Source organism: Calliopsis andreniformis, chromosome 2 (assembly GCF_051401765.1).
Source record: "Calliopsis andreniformis isolate RMS-2024a chromosome 2, iyCalAndr_principal, whole genome shotgun sequence".
Classification (NCBI taxonomy): Eukaryota; Metazoa; Arthropoda; class Insecta; order Hymenoptera; family Andrenidae; genus Calliopsis; species Calliopsis andreniformis.
Window position 1 is genome coordinate 15,146,779 of NC_135063.1, and position 18,745 is coordinate 15,165,523.

At 36.7% G+C, this 18,745-nt stretch overlaps 2 protein-coding genes across 4 annotated transcripts; one reads left to right on the forward strand and one right to left on the reverse strand.

Moving 5' to 3' along the window:
* Positions 1-905: 905 nt before the first annotated feature.
* Positions 906-13,814, forward strand: LOC143188380 (uncharacterized). Its single transcript, XM_076392590.1, is given in 32 exon segments — positions 906-951; positions 1,047-1,470; positions 1,569-1,724; positions 1,855-2,326; positions 2,454-2,692; positions 2,868-3,235; positions 3,305-3,582; positions 3,642-3,823; positions 3,912-4,079; positions 4,309-4,461; positions 4,539-5,153; positions 5,266-5,424; positions 5,988-6,472; positions 6,548-6,776; positions 6,960-7,321; positions 7,406-7,683; positions 7,793-7,958; positions 8,070-8,163; positions 8,278-8,454; positions 8,540-8,686; positions 8,760-8,838; positions 8,921-9,462; positions 10,701-10,859; positions 11,121-11,414; positions 11,513-11,696; positions 11,769-11,925; positions 12,001-12,263; positions 12,373-13,006; positions 13,116-13,314; positions 13,422-13,574; positions 13,650-13,728; positions 13,776-13,814. Coding segments are annotated over 32 exon segments (7,980 nt in total).
* Positions 13,815-14,567: 753 nt separating this feature from the next.
* On the reverse strand, positions 14,568-18,614 carry LOC143184853 (AKT-interacting protein). 3 transcript variants are annotated; one of them, XM_076387393.1, is made up of 8 exons: positions 18,558-18,614; positions 16,306-16,468; positions 16,021-16,202; positions 15,877-15,938; positions 15,502-15,602; positions 15,244-15,431; positions 15,007-15,175; positions 14,568-14,941 (listed from the first exon to the last, which is right to left on the reverse strand). In XM_076387393.1, the coding sequence occupies exons 2-8, from the start codon at positions 16,318-16,320 to the stop codon at positions 14,858-14,860; spliced, it is 801 nt and encodes a 266-aa protein (XP_076243508.1). In that variant the 5' UTR covers positions 16,321-16,468; positions 18,558-18,614; the 3' UTR covers positions 14,568-14,857. The 3 variants fall into 3 exon arrangements, with proteins under 3 accessions (XP_076243508.1, XP_076243489.1, XP_076243499.1); XM_076387374.1 differs by having other exon boundaries at positions 15,877-15,941; XM_076387384.1 differs by lacking the exon at positions 18,558-18,614 and adding an exon at positions 16,856-16,917 and having other exon boundaries at positions 15,877-15,941.
* Between the last annotated feature and the right edge of the window lie 131 nt (positions 18,615-18,745).

An 18,745-nucleotide genomic window follows, 5' to 3' on the forward strand; every position in this document is an offset into this window, starting at 1 on the left:
GATTATTTTAAGGTGCTGTAATTTTGCAAAAAAAAATCGTACCGACCTGATTCTTTTTTTAAATTAAAGGGGAAGATTCTGGCTTTAATCTGCCATAAGCGGCATTCTCAAAAAAAATTTTAGCATGTCCCTGCATTTTTTTAAAGTTTAGAAAATCTATATTCTTTGACATCATACTTTTGAGCTCTATATCTAAAAAATATTTTAATATTCTTAATATTACTCATAACATTATAATACATTAGAGTTTATTAGGTTATGTAATTATTGGTAATCAGTCTTCAATTAGTAATGAAACTAGAATAAAGTGCAATCAGATTCACATGGAGATGTTATCGTTTTCTCTGTAAATATTGATCTGGCAATGAGGCTGAAATTCAATTATATTTCGTGTACATACTTATCTTTTATTATCGATAAAGAAATATCTCATTGTTTTCTTGCTGCGTACATCGTAGTATATAATAAATTCCATATTGTAGTGTGTCCAATAATTACGACTCATTCTTCTTTCATGTGCTCATTAAGAAACTACTTTACAGTACAGTACAGTAGTTTACAGTACAGTAACTATGCTAATTATTCACGCAGTACATAATTTATTTTAAAACTCTAACTTTTATTTTTACAATGTAGCAAGCGGGAAAGAAATTGGTTCATCATGAATTTCTTTCAAATTGGGATTTCATTTATCATTTTTTCTCTACTCTTCACTGGAAATCAAGCAGCTACTAACAATGCTGCTGAGAATGAAGGTAATTCATTGAACTCTAAATACAAAATACGTATCACTGTTTATGGAGAAACATTTTATGCTTAAATTCTGGATAATTGATACAATTTTCGTCTATAAGAAATAATAAACAGAAGATATGAAGTATCAGTTACTTATATCTTAGTATTGTATGGCCTGGCTTAATGACACAAACTTTTATCTGCCAGATTATTACAGTATTCGTCATCCAAATTTGTGGCTGTCAATAAATTAAAAGAAAAGACGACCTTTTTATTCCACTTATTATAATACCATATTTCTAATTTTTTAGAAACATTTTTTGAAGATGGAACAATCCCATCAATTACCGACTTTCGACTACCAACAACAGTTATTCCTATCAGCTATGAGATTATGCTAAATCCAGAACTGGAAAAAACTATGACTTTTGATGGAATTGTTCACATTAGATCTACCGTACGAAATGCGACGAAAGTCATAACACTTCACGTGGGATCAGTTGTGATAAATAAAGTCAGCGTCACAACCTTTATTAATCCTCAAGATGAGCCACGAGAGTTAGATATCAGCACTATTAAGAACAGTAGTAGTACAGAAAAATATGAAATCACATTGAAGGAAATTCTACCAGTACAAACAAATATTTCAATCAATTTTGAGTACTCTGGTAAACTGAGGGATGACATGATCGGATTTTATAAAAGCTCCTACTACGACTCCTCAGGAACAATTAGGTAACCAGCTATAAAAGAATGAAGGAAAAGAAATGATAGAAGTCCAGGACAAATTTAGTTTTTGTTAAAAATTGTTCTAATATAAAAAATAATTTCAGATGGCTCGCTGCGACGCAATTTCAAACGACACATGCCAGACACGCTTTCCCATGTTTCGACGAGCCAAGTTTCAAAGCAACATTTACAGTTAGAATTTTAAGGGGCCCACAGTACACTTCTCTCAGCAATATGCCACTGAAAGCAAGCAATAAAACGTGAGCAACTGTTTCAATCTGAAAATACATTTTTAGCCTGAACATTTGAGGCCAAACGATTAATTGCTAATTAGCCTACCTTTTCCTTTATTACAACTTCAATTTACATATGACTTATCAATTAATACAGAAACGAAGGTCTATACTGGGATGAGTTTGAACACAGTATTCCCATGTCGACGTACTTGGTAGCTTTCGTCGTTTCGAACTTTGGCAACTCTTCAGAGGGCAAAGTCAGAGTTTGGGCCAGACCGAATGCCATAGATCAAGTCGCCTATGCTCTGAGCATTACACCTCGAGCCCTCGCCCATTTATCTACCTGGTTCAACCAATCGTACCAGTTGCCCAAATTGGACATGGTGGCTGTGCCTGATTTCTCAGCCGGGGCAATGGAGAACTGGGGCCTCATCACTTATCGAGAAAGTAGACTGTTGTACGAGGAAAAGACGACCTCTAAAGCAACTCGCCAAAGCATTGCTGCGGTAATTGTCCACGAGCTGACGCATATGTGGTTTGGAAATCAGATTACACCTGAATGGTGGAGCTACTTGTGGCTGAGTGAGGCGTTCGCTAGATATTTCCAATACTTTGCCACCGCGCAGGTAATTACTAGTTTTGCAATTGAGTAGTGATTGAGACACTGTTCGTTTTAAAAGGTTCTGGAAATAGGACTCCAAGACACGTGGACGTAAACAACACTTCAGCCCCCAAGTGTTTTCTATTTTACAGATTGAGATATCATGGAACATGGAGGAGCAGTTTGTAGTAGAACAGCATCAAACAGCCCTGGCAGCAGATGGTATCGAAACATCCCAGCCGATGACACGAAACGTTTCTAATTCAGCTCAGATGAGTGGAATTGGAGACACTATTACTTACAATAAGGGAGGGAGCATTGTACGAATGATGAATCTCATTCTGGGAGAAAAAGTTTTCCAGACGGGATTGCAAAATTATCTGAGGGACAAGTAATGATTAAATACTTTATCATCCATTTCAGTAGCTTCATAGCGATATTCAAACAAGAGTGGATATGGCACTCTTGGAAATTGACCAGAAGTCTTAAGAAACTGCATGTTACAAACTATTAACTCATAATTAGTCAACTTGAAATAAACTCAAGTCTTTATATATTTTCTGCAGCACAGAAAGGAAAGTAGCGCGTCCAGAGAATCTGTTTGAGGGTCTCCAGAAAGCAATCAACTATTATAAAACGCCACTTACCGTACCTATTAAGGATATTATGTCCACGTGGACAACCCAAGCTGGGTTCCCTGTTCTTCTTGCTTCCATTGAAAACGGTGTAGTTACTATGAGGCAACAGCGTTTCCTGCTGAGAAACTTGCAATTCACGCCTATAAATGTAACATGGTGGGTACCAATTTCGTGGGCCAGTAAAAGTCGTCCAGATTTTACGACTGTGAATGTGACACATTGGTTGAGCAAGAACGAGGGCACTATCAACCTGGGAATTCCCAATGAATGGGTGATATTAAATGTCCAATCCGCTGGTGAGTATTAACCAGAGCCCCCTGTTTCTTTGAATCTCGAGAGGTGGCAAACACTCCTCATTTTTGTAGGTTTCTATCGAGTGGTTTACGATAATGCGTCCTGGTACCGCATTTTCGATGTGTTAAACAGCAAGAATTACCAGGACATACATGTCCTGAACAGAGCAGCACTGGTCGACGATCTATTAAATTTGGCAAGAGCTGGATTAATCCTTTACAAAACAGCTTTTGATGGTTTACAATACATAAGACAGGAGAAGCATTACCTGCCTTTCAAGTCTGCATTATCTGGACTTACTTATCTAGACCAGCGTTTTAATGGACAGCCTGAATATGATCTGCTTAAGGTTTGTTTTACGACTTTATGTAACTCTTTCTGTTACTAATACTAGCATTATCGTTGCAGAAATTTGTCTTAACACTTATCCAAGAGAGGTACGACGAAATTGGATACGAAGATAAAGTGACAGACGATAGCCTGACTGTTTTATTGAGAGCTGAACTCAATAAATGGGCTTGCAATTATGGCCATCAGGGATGTATCATTACCTTCTTGAATATGTTCCAGCAATGGAGGGATAACCATACGTTAGCGTAAGAAAAATGCATGGGTTCCTTGAAATCTAATGAAATTACTTGACATTTTTCTCATGGGCCATATGTTCTGTGCTTCCAGCATTGGGCCCAATCAAATGGCTGTGGCATATTGTACAGGCATTAGATATGGAACTAGGGATGACTGGGAATTCTTATGGAACCGATACTTCAATTCGAATTTCGTTAATGAGCAAATGATTATTCTGCAAGCTCTCGGTTGCACTCGAAACGCCACGCTTTTGGACAGGTGAAAATTCTACTCTTATTATTGACTTCACCCTTAACTACCAACACTCAGTTTTATACACATAAAATTAATATATCATTATTTAGCGAGTAGAAATAAGATGTATGGAATAGTAGACTTTTTTATTTGAAGAAATATATGAAGTGGAATGTCTCAGATTCCTTGTCAGTAGTCAGACTACCCCATAATGAATATAAAGCACCATTTAATATGGTACGTTTCATTTCAGATATCTACTGTACGCGCTAGAAAGCTTCGAGAAAAGTAGAATTCGTAAACAAGACAGCAGTGCTGTATTTTCTGCTGTCTATAATACTGGTGCACCAGGCGCAGAATTCGTGCTAGATTTCGTTGCCAAATATTACAACAGGATGAGTACATAGTACGTATGCGTTAAACAGTGAATAACAAGAATTAAAAAAATGTTGTATCTCTAACATTTCTCTATTACTATTTCAGTTACAGTGGAACAGGTTCAATTGCGAGTATCTTATCATCAGCTTCCCAGCGTTTCTCAACGGAGCGTTTAGTAGAGAAATTTGAAAATATGACTAAAACGCAAACTGGAATTAAGGATATCTCAGAGTCCCTCAAAACTCCGCTGAACGTAGCGAAATTCGAACTGAAGTGGTGGAATAATTTCAAGGGACCAATCGTATCATGGATAACTGATTTCCTTGACAAGAATGAGGACAAATCGAATTATTATTTACCCAGAAACATAGTACCTAAAGCGTACCTAGTTCAACTGACACCTCATATCAATGAAACCCTGAATTTTACATTCGATGGAATCGTGAAAATCACCGCGCAGGTTGCTAGTCTCACGAAATTCATTGTTTTGCATTCAGCAGAAATGCACATCCGTAACGTTGTCGTGTTTAAAAAAGAGGTTCGATTGGAAACAGAAAACATAAGCACCACACCGAAATATGATTTCCTAACCATCGAGATGCAAAAGCTTCTGAGCCCAGGAGATATCATAACTATCGAGATAGACTACGTAGGGAACTTGAACGAGGAAATGCGTGGCTTCTATAGGAGCTGGTACAAGGATTCAGACGATGAAGTTAGGTATGATTTAGAAAAATTTAGAAAAACCTATAATTAGTTCTGACTGACTAGAATTCAATGCTATAAATACAGCAGAGAAGGTTGTAATTCAATAATCTTCTTTACGTGGTAGATGGTTAGCTGCCACTCACTTAGAACCTGTTGGAGCCAGAAAAGTATTTCCCTGCTTCGATGAACCAGCTCTAAAGGCAACATTTACTATAGAAGTCACGGTACAACCAGGATACGGTGCCATTAGTAACATGCCAATTCGGTCCACGACCAGATTTACGTAAGTGACACTTCCGGTTTTAGAATTAGATCATTGGATACATATTCAGAATCAACAGAGCAACGAAAAGATTGACAAAATATAAGGAACCTTGATTGAATCTTCTCGGAGAGCGATTTAAGAGAGAAAGTAGAATCGGTCCGTATGTGGTCAGACATGACAGTAGTAATCCCAGTTACGAGTGTATCTAGAATTTTTCACACGATCCGACTAGATTTTTCCATTAAATTCTATTTCGAATCATAGAAGTATCTAAGTAGAATCAGCCAGTATAGGTCAGACATATTCTAGCAGTGATTTCACTTGTAAGTGAATTTGACAATGACTATGATTTGACAAGACCCAACTAGATTTTTCGATTTAACTCACGTTTGAATTATATAAGACTCTAAGTAGAACCAGGCGGTATATAGTCAGCCACGCGCCAGTAGTAATCCCACTTATAAGTGTGTCTAAAGTCTGACACGATTTGCCTAGGTTTTTCGATGAAATTCTGCTATGAATAAAACTTGACTAAAAGTTACGATTAAATGAATTACTCCTCTACTCAATTTGAATTACAGGAATGGTGTGAAAAAGATAACTTTCCAAGAAACACCCCTAATGTCCACGTACCTGGTGGCGGTCGTGGTTTCTGACTTCACTTTGCTGAATCAGCTGGGAATTTACGGCGTACTGACAAGATCAGATGCGAAATCTGAAGGAGTTTATGCGTTATCTGTCATGGAGCCAGTGCTGTCGTTTTACGAAAATGCACTGAATATCTCGTATCAACTACCGAAACTCGACATGGTGGCGTTGCCTGATTTTGCATCAGGCGCAATGGAAAATTGGGGTTTACTGACGTACAAAGAACGAAATTTGTTGTACTCTTCTAGAAAGTCGACCACTGCGTCGAAGCAAGCCATCACTAATGTTATAGCACACGAAATCGCTCATCAATGGTTTGGAGATCTTGTTAGCCCACGCTGGTGGAAGTACCTGTGGCTGAACGAAGGTTTCGCCAGGTATTTCCAGTATTTCGCAACCAATACTGTACGTATAAATATACTATAGGATATTGAAATAGCTAGGGCGTTAGTTTTAAACTAAATACACCATTTTACTCGCTAGGTGATGACAGACTGGTCTCTCGAGACCCAATTCGTCGTGGATCAAGTTCACTCAGCATTGGAGGTTGACAGTTCTGAGTCTAGCCACCCTATGACCCACGATGTGTACTCTCCAACCCAAATTAGAGCAATATTCGATTCAATATCTTATAATAAAGGCGCTAGCGTTCTACGAATGCTGGAGAAAACAGTTGGCCACGAAGTTTTCTATCGAGCCCTTGAAAGCTATCTGAAGAAACGGTGAGTGTAATTTTTTTAGTTAAGCACACTGAATTTAAAAAAATCAGGGCTCTGTAAATTTTGAAGGGATTCAAAATAATATTTTAATAAAGTTTGACTGACATAGATTTTATTGGAGACCAGTTATACAGGATGGGACAGAAATTAAGAGACAGTTATTGAATTAGATATTTGATGTTTTAGTGAATACAATGACGCCACGCCAGAAGACTTATTCGATGCTTTTGAAGAACAGATCAACGACACAGAAACTCGAAATATAATTCACAATGTCATGTCGTCGTGGACAACTCAAGCTGGTTATCCTATTGTTCACGTTAACGTTCAAAATAATTATCTACACCTCAGACAAGAGAGATTCCAAATGAAACAGGAGAAAAATAATTCTACTAGCAGCGTTTGGTATATTCCAATTACTTGGACATCACTTAACGACTCAAATTTCTATAATACGACTCCAAAATACTGGTTCAAAGACAGGGAGAGTAGCATTAAAATTCCAAGCAGCGATAACGACTTGTTAATTTTAAATGTCCAACAAGCTGGTAAATTTTTTCAAATATTTCTTTAGACTTTTCACTTAAACCACTTTCACAAGGACTTTTAATTTGAAATAAAACTATTTCCAGGTTTCTATCGTACGAATTATGATACTAAGACCTGGGGACAAATAATCAATTTCTTGAAGGAAGATTCATATGTGAGAATTCCCGAAATTAATCGCGCTGCTTTGATAGATGATTTGATGAACTTTGCTAGGGCAGGCTATGTTAATTACAGTATCGTTTTAAGTGCAACAGAATACCTAGAGAAGGAGAAAGATTACGCTCCATGGCGTGCATTTTTCAATGGTTTGACTTATTTACGGAGACACGTTGAAGGAGCTGATGCATACGATGCATTCCAGGTATAATCATCAACGTTAATTTCACAGCTAACATAACGAAACAAAATTACAATTAATAACCAAGAAATCCTACTCTGTAATTAAATTGAATTTTCACGTGATTTTACAGCGATATGTAACAACAATTTTAAAACCAGTATACAATTGGTATCAATTTCATGATCAACTATACAACGATCATGTAACAAAAATATTCAGAACATATCTCAACAAATGGGCTTGCGATTTGCAAATGAGTGAATGTGAATCCAAAGTAATGCAATACTTACCCTTCGGTAACGACAGTGTTATAAAGTTAGTATTATCAGCCATTCTGAAATTGCAAACTAGAATAATAAAATACCAAAGCATAATAATAAGAATATTTTCAATATTAAAACGCCTAGAATATAAGCAAAATGTGTCTGACTTGGGACTTATTCTACTACCAACGCGCCCTAGCCAGATCAGACATACTGAAACCAGGAGAATAAGCCTCGAGTCAGACACAGTTAAATCAGTAGACTGCCTCCTAAATGGGAAACAGAACTAATACGAATCTAAAATTCTCTAACGTTACATACAAACATTCTATCGATTGCTATAATGTTACAGCGAAGCTGGGATACCACCAAATCAGCGCAGTACTGTATATTGCACCATAGTTAAGTTAACACCCGACATTCAATGGAAATATTTGCGGGAGGCCTACAGCACGACACCGTTTGCCTTGACGAAAGCAGTGATTCTTCAATCCTTGGCTTGCACAACGAACAAAGACCTGCTTACAGAGTATGCTCGTTCTTAATCAGTTTCATATAAGAATTTCCTTCATCTGCCACCAAATGCATATATAACTTCTTACTTTGCATGAAAGACTGCTTACATCAGCTATCACGAAAGACTTCGATATACGATCTGAGGATAGCTCTGGAGTTTTCACTTCAGTCATTAGCGCCAGCTTAGAGGGTGTCGAAACTGTGATGGAATTCATTAAGAATAATTACGATAAAATGGTCACGTAGTGAGTAAAATATAGAATATAGGCTACTGTATTTTTGTACAGATGACAGAATAATATATTTTCCTATCACTAGCTATGGAGGCGTATCTCAAGTGAAGAGCATTGTGAGCGCTCTTTCAAAAAGATTGTCTACAGACGAGCTCTATGAAAAGGTAATTATTATTAAGTAAATATTCGAATACTGTATTATTCTTCAATTTACTTCTCTGAAATTGGCATTGTCTTCAATAACAGTACATGAATCTCATCGATTGGCTCAATGGTAAAGACTCGACGCTTCGAAGCTCTTTGGAATCTTACAAAACGAACGCGAAAGAAGAATTAATGTGGGCTGAAAAATATATTCCACAAATTCACGAATGGATTGAGAGAACATATAACAATAATAATTATCGTTTACCACATTTATTTTCTCCATTGAAGTACAACGTTTCACTTTCTCCCTTCTTCGAAGAACGTAACTTCACGTTTGATGGAAGAGTTCAGATACATTTGAAGCGTCTTCAGGGTCCAGTATCCCGCATAGTTCTACATGCACACGAACTTGACATCAAAAGTATCTCAGTTTATGACAGTGACGTGAACTTGACCCAAGGCGAAAAGCTAAATATCAGCTCTTACTTTACACGCAATGACACACAGATGTTAATGATATTCATGAAGAATTTTATACGAAGCAATTACATACTCGTCGACATTGAATTCGCTGGGATTCTGAACGACAACTTGCAAGGCTTTTATCGTAGTTACTACAGCAACGAGGCAGGCAACATTCGGTTAGTAGATTGTCAGTAGATTCGTACAACCCATGAGTAATAAGTACTTCTTTTTATAATATAATGCTCAAAAAAGTTTTAGCTAAACATTGGCCAACTTTGACTGATAATGAATCGGAGAAAAATCAGTTTTATACCATGATCTTTTTCTAAATTATAGCTTGAAGCCTTAGATTTCAGATACTATGTCTGAATTTTACGTTCAAAACACTTCTACTACTGTAGCACCTTAAATATGAAGGCATGTTTATCGTATTGAAAACTGTAAAGTTTGACAAGATGTACGAACTTCTGAAAATTTTTTTCGGGGATACCGTTTACGGTAACATAAAGCTCAAACCTTCCCCTTTAATCTAAAAAAAAGATCAGGTCGCTACGATTTTTTTTCACAAAGTTACACCACTTTAAAGTAACCCTTGCATTTTTGTATCACATCAAGTAGCGCCAATATATAACAGAAGTGCAAGGTCTACTTCAAAGTCCTGTAACTTTACGAAAAAAAATCGTATTGAATTGATCTTTTTTTTAAATTAAAGAGGAAGGTTCAAGCTAGAAGACACTGTGAATGATATTCCCTGAAAAAATTATAGCGAGTCTCTGCGTTTTATCAAATTTTGAGTTTTGTGAGATGGAAAATTTCTCAACTTTGACGGAATGCATAGGCTTGTTAGAATTTTTTTAGAGGATGCTTTTTAAGAGAGCATAAAGTACAAACCTTCCCCTTTAATATAAAAAAAAGATCAGGTCCTTACGATTTTTTTTCGCAAAGTTACAGCACTTTAAAGTAACCCTTGCATTTTTGGCATTTATTGGCACCGATCCGATGTGCTGCAAAAATGAAGGGTTTCTTTAAAATGCTGTAACTTTGTGATAAAAAATCGCTTCGACCTGATCTTTTTTTTCAATTAAAGGGGAAGGTCCAAGCAATATACTCCTGTAAACGGCATCTCCGAAAAAAAGTTTGACAAGTCTGTGCATCTTGTCAAACTTTGCGATTTTCAATATGAAAATCACGTCCTCGTATTTAGGGAGTTTCAGTGGTAACGGTGCACTAAATCTAAATTGACGCATATTATCTTAAAGCTAAGACTTCAAACTTCAATTTTAAAAAAAGATCATGATCCTACGATGATTCTTCGCAGAGTTATCATCACCCAAAGTTGGTCAATTTTTGTCCAAAATTTTTGTATGCTATAATTTTTTTAAGCAGTGAATATACAACATATGTAATTTTGTAGATGGTTGGCTACAACTCAGTTTGAACCTACTCATGCCAGACGTGCATTCCCCTGCTTGGACGAACCAGCTTTCAAAGCTAACTTCACAATTCATATCGAGAGGCCTAATGATTATATTGCTCTTAGCAACATGCCTAGTGTAAAGACGTCTCCATCTAAGTAAGTATATTAGGTATATAAATAATCTTTAAGCTATGATCACTGTTTTTTGTGGCCTCACCCCTGCCACAGGTTTCTCACTAATAATGGTGCCATTCAGTTTGCCTAGCTTTAGGCGGGTTCCACCAATTTTTAAATACTCATACTTTAGAAATGAAGGCTCATGCCCAGTTTTATTATTCTTGATTTTTATGCCTAGGGTATAATGTCCGATTGAGTCAAAGATTCAGATAAATATAATAATTTCAATTTCAATTTCAGTTCACTAGATCGAACGTGGGTGACGTTTGCAGAAACAGTACAAATGTCTCCATACCTAGTGGCGTTCGTTGTTTGCGATTTTAAGACAGTCAGAAACACAGTCAGCGAATTGAATGTATGGGGCAGACCCGCTATTGCACCGAATGGTGAATTAGCGGAATTAGCTGGTAGCAGAATGCTCAAACTCTTAGCCACGGAAACAGGACACGAGTACACGTTACCGAAACTAGATTTAATAGGAATCCCAGACTTCTCGATGGGCGCTATGGAAAATTGGGGCCTTGCCACATTTAGGTGGGTAGCAAATTTTTCAATACTCGAATGGAACAGCAACTCTTCCAAGAAATTTCTCCACTATCGCAATCTACTAATCCTCGCAATTACTTTTACAGAGAGTATGGACTTTTCTACGACAAAACGGTAACATCAGCTAAGTACACTGACTACATACTGACCATCATAGCGCACGAACTGGCTCACATGTGGTTCGGGAACTTGGTTACATGTGACTGGTGGGAATACATTTGGTTGAACGAAGGTTTTGCAGAATACATGCAATGGCGTGTTTCTCATTCGGTGAGCGTCCATACGAAATTTTTAATTAAACAATTTTCAATCTACAACTCAGTTTATACGAATCTGTTGCAGTTCCGACCTAGCCACGGTTTTGATGATCTCTTCGTGGTTGACGAATTGCAAGTTGCTATGCAAAGCGACGATTATGTCTCATCACACCCAATGAATAACCCTGTTGCTTCGCCCTCTGAAATAGAGCAGGTCTTTGACACTATCACGTATGGAAAATGTAAGTACAGTGTATTTATTTATTTATGGTCTATGCATTTATCCATTCACGTGTGAAAAATGAATTATTTCACAGCGTCCAGTGTGATACGCATGATACACAATTCGCTGGATCCTGAAGTTTTCCCAAAAGCGATACATAAATATTTGTTAGAAAATCAGTACAAGTCTGCCACTCCGAAGGAACTCTGGAAGGCCTTCGACGATGTAATTAATGAAGTGAATGGTTTGGGAAACTGGAATATTTCTATGGAAGAGTTGATGGATAACTGGACTAATAAAGCAGGGTACCCAGTTATAACAGTCATCTTACGAAACCAGATACTGAACTTATACCAGGTAAATCCACTAGTCGGTTTAATCAATCTGTTAAGCACCAAATAGATGAAATTGCGTTCCAGGCTTCGTTTCCTACCTGTTATTAATCCACACATATTATTTCCCACAGTCGCGTTTCTCATTCAAGTATCGAACAGATCTCAGGAATGTACTCTTTTACGTACCCATTACTATGGTAACTGCATCTAAACTCGACTTCACAACAACTTCAACGAACATATGGATGACAAAGTCGGAAATGGATATCTTCGTTGACAATCCAAACGAATGGATACTTCTAAACGTTCGTCAGAGTGGTTATTACCGGGTCAACTATGACTTAACATTGTGGTGGCGTTTGTTTAACGCGTTGAAAGAAAAAAATCATAGTAGCATCCACGTGACGAATCGCGCTCAAATCGTCGACGATCTTCTCAATTTGGCTCGCGCGTCTCAGGTGAACTACAGTACGGTGATCGAGGGCCTGTCGTACTTAATCGATGAAGAAGAGTATCTCCCATGGAAAGCATTCTTTAATGGAATGAATTACATAGCGCAACGTTACGAAGGACACAAAAGTCAAGCACAACTTGGAAGTTACATTTTATACTTGACATCGAAACGGTTTGAAAAACTTGGCTTCAAGGACTCGATTAACAACAGCCACCAGGATGAACTAAGCAGAGAGTTGATTCTCAATTGGGTTTGCAAGTACAATGGAACCCAATGTGTGAGCACGTCGAAAAAGTTGTTTGCTGATTGGCGTCGTAATGTTACAAAAGTGTAAGGACCTGTCAGCTTCTTATATTTTAAAAATAGATTTTAAATATAAAAGAAATTGATACACTTGAAATAGTTTTAAAATGAAGAAAGGTATTTAGTTTACCTTCGATATAATTTTTAGAATTTCGCCAAACGCAAGATCAGCCGTTTACTGCACAGCTTTGAAGTATGGATCAAAAGATGATTGGAGTTTCCTGTGGAATCGTTATTTGAAGACAGACTTTGCCTCAGAAAAGAAGATCATACTGGATGCTCTCGGGTGCACGAAGAACAAGGATTTATTGATTCAGTAAGTCACAATCATCCGAGGAAAAAGAAAACTAACAGTTACAATACGGATTATATAAAAATTTGAAGATGTTACATAAAAACGTATATTCTTTTACTATGTTATAGATATATTGAATATGCATTCACTCGTAATTACACATCAAGCATTCGAAAACAGGATGTTAGCGCGGCTCTTGCATCTGTGTATAATTCTGGACAATTTGGATTAGAAACGATGCTAGATTATCTGATTACTAATTATATAATAGTATACGACTAGTAAGTATAAGAATAAAAAAAAAAAAGAAGAAATTATCGTTCGTTGAACGTAATAAAAAATCTTTTGTCTTTCAGTTATGGCGACTGGCAAAGTGTTGGACAATTATTCCTCAAAGTGACATCTCGTTTTTCTACCACAGAGCAGTATAACAAGGTACTTTCATCAAGCCTCTGTTTTTATTACTTTGTCTACTGTTACAGTTTGTAAAACTAGTGGAGAAAATGGTCGATGACGAATAGAAAGTAGACTGAGTTGGGAGATGCGTGAAGCGTGTCTGACTTGGGGACTTATTCTACTGGCACTTGCAATAGTTAGATTAGGCGCAACGATCCCAGTAGAATCAGACGGTAGGACGTATCCAGTCAGACACGTTTCAGGCGTGGTTTAGGCGTTTTCCAGACGAGACGAGATAAGAACGATGGTTAAATATTCATTTTCTGTGGAATTATGAGCTATTTAATGAATAACTCAATTATTTTTCATTATAGTATAAGCAGTTCTTGGGCGCTAGGAAAGATGAACTTCAGAGCATTATGAGCACGCTACTGAAAGGACTTGAAACTGCGGAGGATAATTTCGACTGGACCTACAGACATAAAGATAATATTGATGCCTCTCTAAAGAGATTCATGAAAAATAAGCAAACAAATGCTGGAGTTCCTATGAGTAGTTTGAGTATAACTTTCGTGACAATATTTTCGGTAGTCGTGTATGCTTTGAGCTAGTAAATTTAAATTCATCCAGAACTGATCGTATCAGATGTTACGTATAATATTGTTCCCTAATGTTCAAATGAAGTTACCTTATTGTATTCATTGTTGAAGTTTTATTGAATACAGTATTTACTATTAATTCTCCAAAATTATTATTTATATGAAATATCACCCTTTCGAAAACTACTGCGCGTTCGATTACTCTTAAAATTTCAATCATTGGTTCTCCCTCTTCTGGTTGGGAAGGTATAAATACCCTAGGAAGACGACGAATTTCTGTAAGCAGTCTTTATATTTAATTTGTAACAAGAGAATGTGCAAATTGTGTATAACAAGTAATAAATTAATGAATATATTTTCAAGTTACTTAATTACAAGAGTATTATAGAAGTCGTAATAACGTTATATACATGTACACATATACCTAAAATCGTAATAACAAAAAATAATTTGACGTCTGTAATGTTTCGCCAGTACAAAAATATCATACAATATAATTTATCCCTTCCATCATCAGTAAAATCTAATTTCTATTGCATATTATTTTTATATTGCTTATTAAGTGTTTATTATCTTGCTTCTGGTTTTGAAAACGGTTGTAGAGAGCCAGCTTGAACCCATGAAAGTCCTCGTACTTTATTATCTTCTTCTTCCTAAAGAAAATGTAAAATTATAACAACTGAATAATGTACAGATATTTCTATTCATAAGAATATACCTTTGGCTCATAAATTTCTCGTTTAATGGAGTCATGCAGTTCACTGATATATGGTCCAAAAGCTATGTAATGAGGATCATCTACCGTAGGTGGATTATGAACTGTATTTGAACTTTCTCTAACACATTTTTTTACACATTCTCGAAATGCTTCAAAGTTATTTTCCAATCTATAACAAACAATTGATATATTATGGAAACAAATTAAATCAAGTATGTTCATAATTTATATACTTACAACATAGATGCTTCCTGATTCACTGGATTCATTTTAATGTCAACTTTAGTAAGTATTTTCGTTATATACTGTACTAATTGCCAAAGTCTATTGCTTTTCCTCCATTCTGGGAATCCCCACAATGTACATAAGTCTCCAGATTCAGGATCAATTAAAGGATGAAACACTGGAGTTTGAAATGTAACTTTCTAAAATAGTAAACATTGTTACCATGTTTCTCTGTCAAGAATATTATATATTGAAAAAATAATATCTTACAGGGCAACCACCATCTGGAAAATTCTGTGGCAAAGTAATAGTAAACCTGAAGACTCCTCCTTGATATATTCCTTGTCGAACAAATTGTACACCAAACCATACTAATACAAAATAAATCAGTTATAATTTGACAAATGTAAAATCATGTATATAATCAATTATACAAAAAAAATGTGGCAAATAATAAATGCACATATTTACATGGAAATCACTATATAAGACGTAGTCAGGATAAGCAAGACCTAAGAATCAATCGATGCACTACTTCAATAATTTACATGTACAATTTTTTTTAGGCATGATGTGCATTAAAAATGAAAATTAATTTTCATATGTATGTACATGTATCACAAAATTAAATCATACATTACTTACATAAAGAGTTCTGTGCAGATGGTATAACATAAATGCCTTTTAGATCTTGTGAACATAACATACTACTGTGAACAATGAAAATAAAAAACAATTTATACATTTTGTAAACGAATGTACAACGCTATTTTCACAAAAATAACTTACTATTCTGATAGAATATTATATTCCAGTAAATAAACTGCATATTCCTTATTGGTTTGAGAAACAGTTGGCCTGTCGATCATCTTTACGGACATACTTAACTGAGAATCTCCATTAGTGTTTAAAGGTATCAGTTTTCTAAACGAACCCTGCCTCTTTAGATTATCAGCTTTATTGACGTCGGCCTATCGATAAAAATCATCGATAAAAGTGAATTGTTGTATCTGAAGTTGTTCATTTATTCTTTTCGTTGAGAAAAAATGTTCAATTACTATTTTTTGGTAGTACCTTTATGCTTGACATGACGGATTAATAGAAAACAGTTTGCTAACTGTTAATAATATTGCCAATTTAAAACAACGACGATGTACACCATACTTTCACAATTATGATGGATATTCAACACCATAAAGTAATAGCAAAACAGATGTGTCAATCGTTACTAGTATGTCTAAAAAAAAAAACAAGTATTCACTTCAAATATAGGGAATTTTATATATTATTGTTGGTTGCAGAACATCTTCAGTATAAGATTCTGTGTGCTGAACATGGCGCTACAAGCACATTCTAATTTAGCGCCACTGCAGTATGCGCGCGCAATCAAACCCACGAGATAAATACCAGGCACTCTACTTCAAAACTTCAGTCCATCTTCGGATCACTTCGAATCGTACATAGAGAAGAAGGTTAGGTACGCCGCTTTTATCGTTCTAAAAAGTGTCACGCCTATCCTTCCCATCTATTTATTACAATTATACTAATACTACATCCCTTTCTATAACTATCCTGAACTCTGCATCACACTACTCCACATTATTCCATACAACTGTGCTCATACTTTACGCAACTCAACGCTTCACACTACTCCATGCTACTACACGCAACTCCACGCAACTACACGCTTCACCGCGCCACTCTACACTACACTACGCCACACCACCGCCAGTACTACACACTTTTCTACGGTACCATATACCACACAACACAATTCCCATTCCTACTCCACGGTACTTTATACCACACTACACCACACCACACAAGTCCACACTATTCCACACACAACACCAAACTACACCCAACGCAATTACACAGAACACAGCACTTCAAGACACTATGTAACACCAAGAGAATCATCCACTTAGTTCCTGGACTTCTTCAAACACCGAACAACCAAAATTAAACAGAAAAAACATTTTAGAATTGACAGGGAGCGCCATCTACCGGTCAAACTTGGAATTAAAACAAGAAATTTTCTTTTTAATTCCACCTTTCACCGCTAGATGGCGCCACGTGTCAATTCCTAAAATGCTCCTCAAGAAAATAGGAATTGACAGGTGGCGCCATCTAGCGGCGAAAACCTGAACTAAAATTAGAAATTTTATTTTTAGTTCCGACTTTTGTCCGCTAGGTGGCGCCACATGTCAATTCCCAAAATGCTCCTCGCGAAAAATGGGAATTGACAAGTGGCGCCACCTAGCGGACAAAAGTTGGAACTAAAAATAAAATTTCTAATTTTAGTTGAAGGTTTCGCCGCTAGATGGCGCCACATGACATTTCCCAAAATGCTCCTCGCGAAAATGGGAATTGACAAGTGGCGCCACCTAGCGGACAAAAGCTGGAACTAAAAATAAAATTTCTAATTTTAGTTTAAAGTTTCGCCGCTAGATGGCGCCACCTGTCAATTCCTAAAATACTCCTTGCGCAAATGAGAATTGACAAGTTGTGCCACCTAGTGGAGGAAAGTCGGAACTAAAAATAAAATTTCTAATTTTAGTTCACGGTTTCGCCGCTAGATGGCGCCACCTGTCAATTCCTATTATGCTCTTCGCGAAAAATGGGAATTGACAAGTGGCGCCATCTGACGGACAAAGGCCGGAACTAAAAATATAATTTCTTATTTTAGTTCAAGTTTTCCCCGCTAAATGGCGTCACTTGCTAGTTCCCGTTTTCGCGAAAAGCATTTTAGGAATTTACATATGGCGCCATCTAACTGTGAATGTGGGAATTAAAAGGATATTTTCTTTGTTTCAGTTCCGAATTTGTCCGGTAGATGGCGCTGCCTGTCAATTCTGGCGATTAATTTCTGTAAGAATAAGTTTTTCGAAATTGTTCAAAGTCTACGAAGTAATAATATAGGTTCCATTTTTATTTCTGATTCTGGTGTTGTGTAATGTAGTGTTGTTTAATGTGATGTAGTATGGTGGTGTGTAATTTAGTGTAATGTAATGTGATATTGTATATTGTGGTGTGATATAATGTAGTAGAGTGTGGTGTCGTGTGATGTAACATGTTGTAGGTGAAGGCGTAGTCAGAAAAATGGTATGGAGTAGCATGGAATACCTTGGAATAGTGTTGGAAGTACTGTGGAGTAGTGTGAAATAGTACAGAGTAAGGTGGAGTAGTTGTGGGAGCTGTGTGGAGTGGCGTGGTGTTTCGGGAGAGGTTAGAGAAAAGGGACTTTTATAGCATTACTGTAATTAGCTTTAGGGAGAGGGGAGTAGGCGTGATGTTTTGTAAAATTGTAAAAGTTGTATACTTACCCTTCCTCTCCCTACAGAATAGTAAGGAGAATACTTTGGACTGAAGTTCTGGAGTAGTGTACCTAGTATATATCTCTTCGGTTTGAATGCGCGCGCATGGCATTATGGCGCTAAATAAGAATATGCTCGTAGCGCTAAGGTTGCGCCACGGAATTTAGCATTATAGTTAGGAATGCTGTTTATCAGAA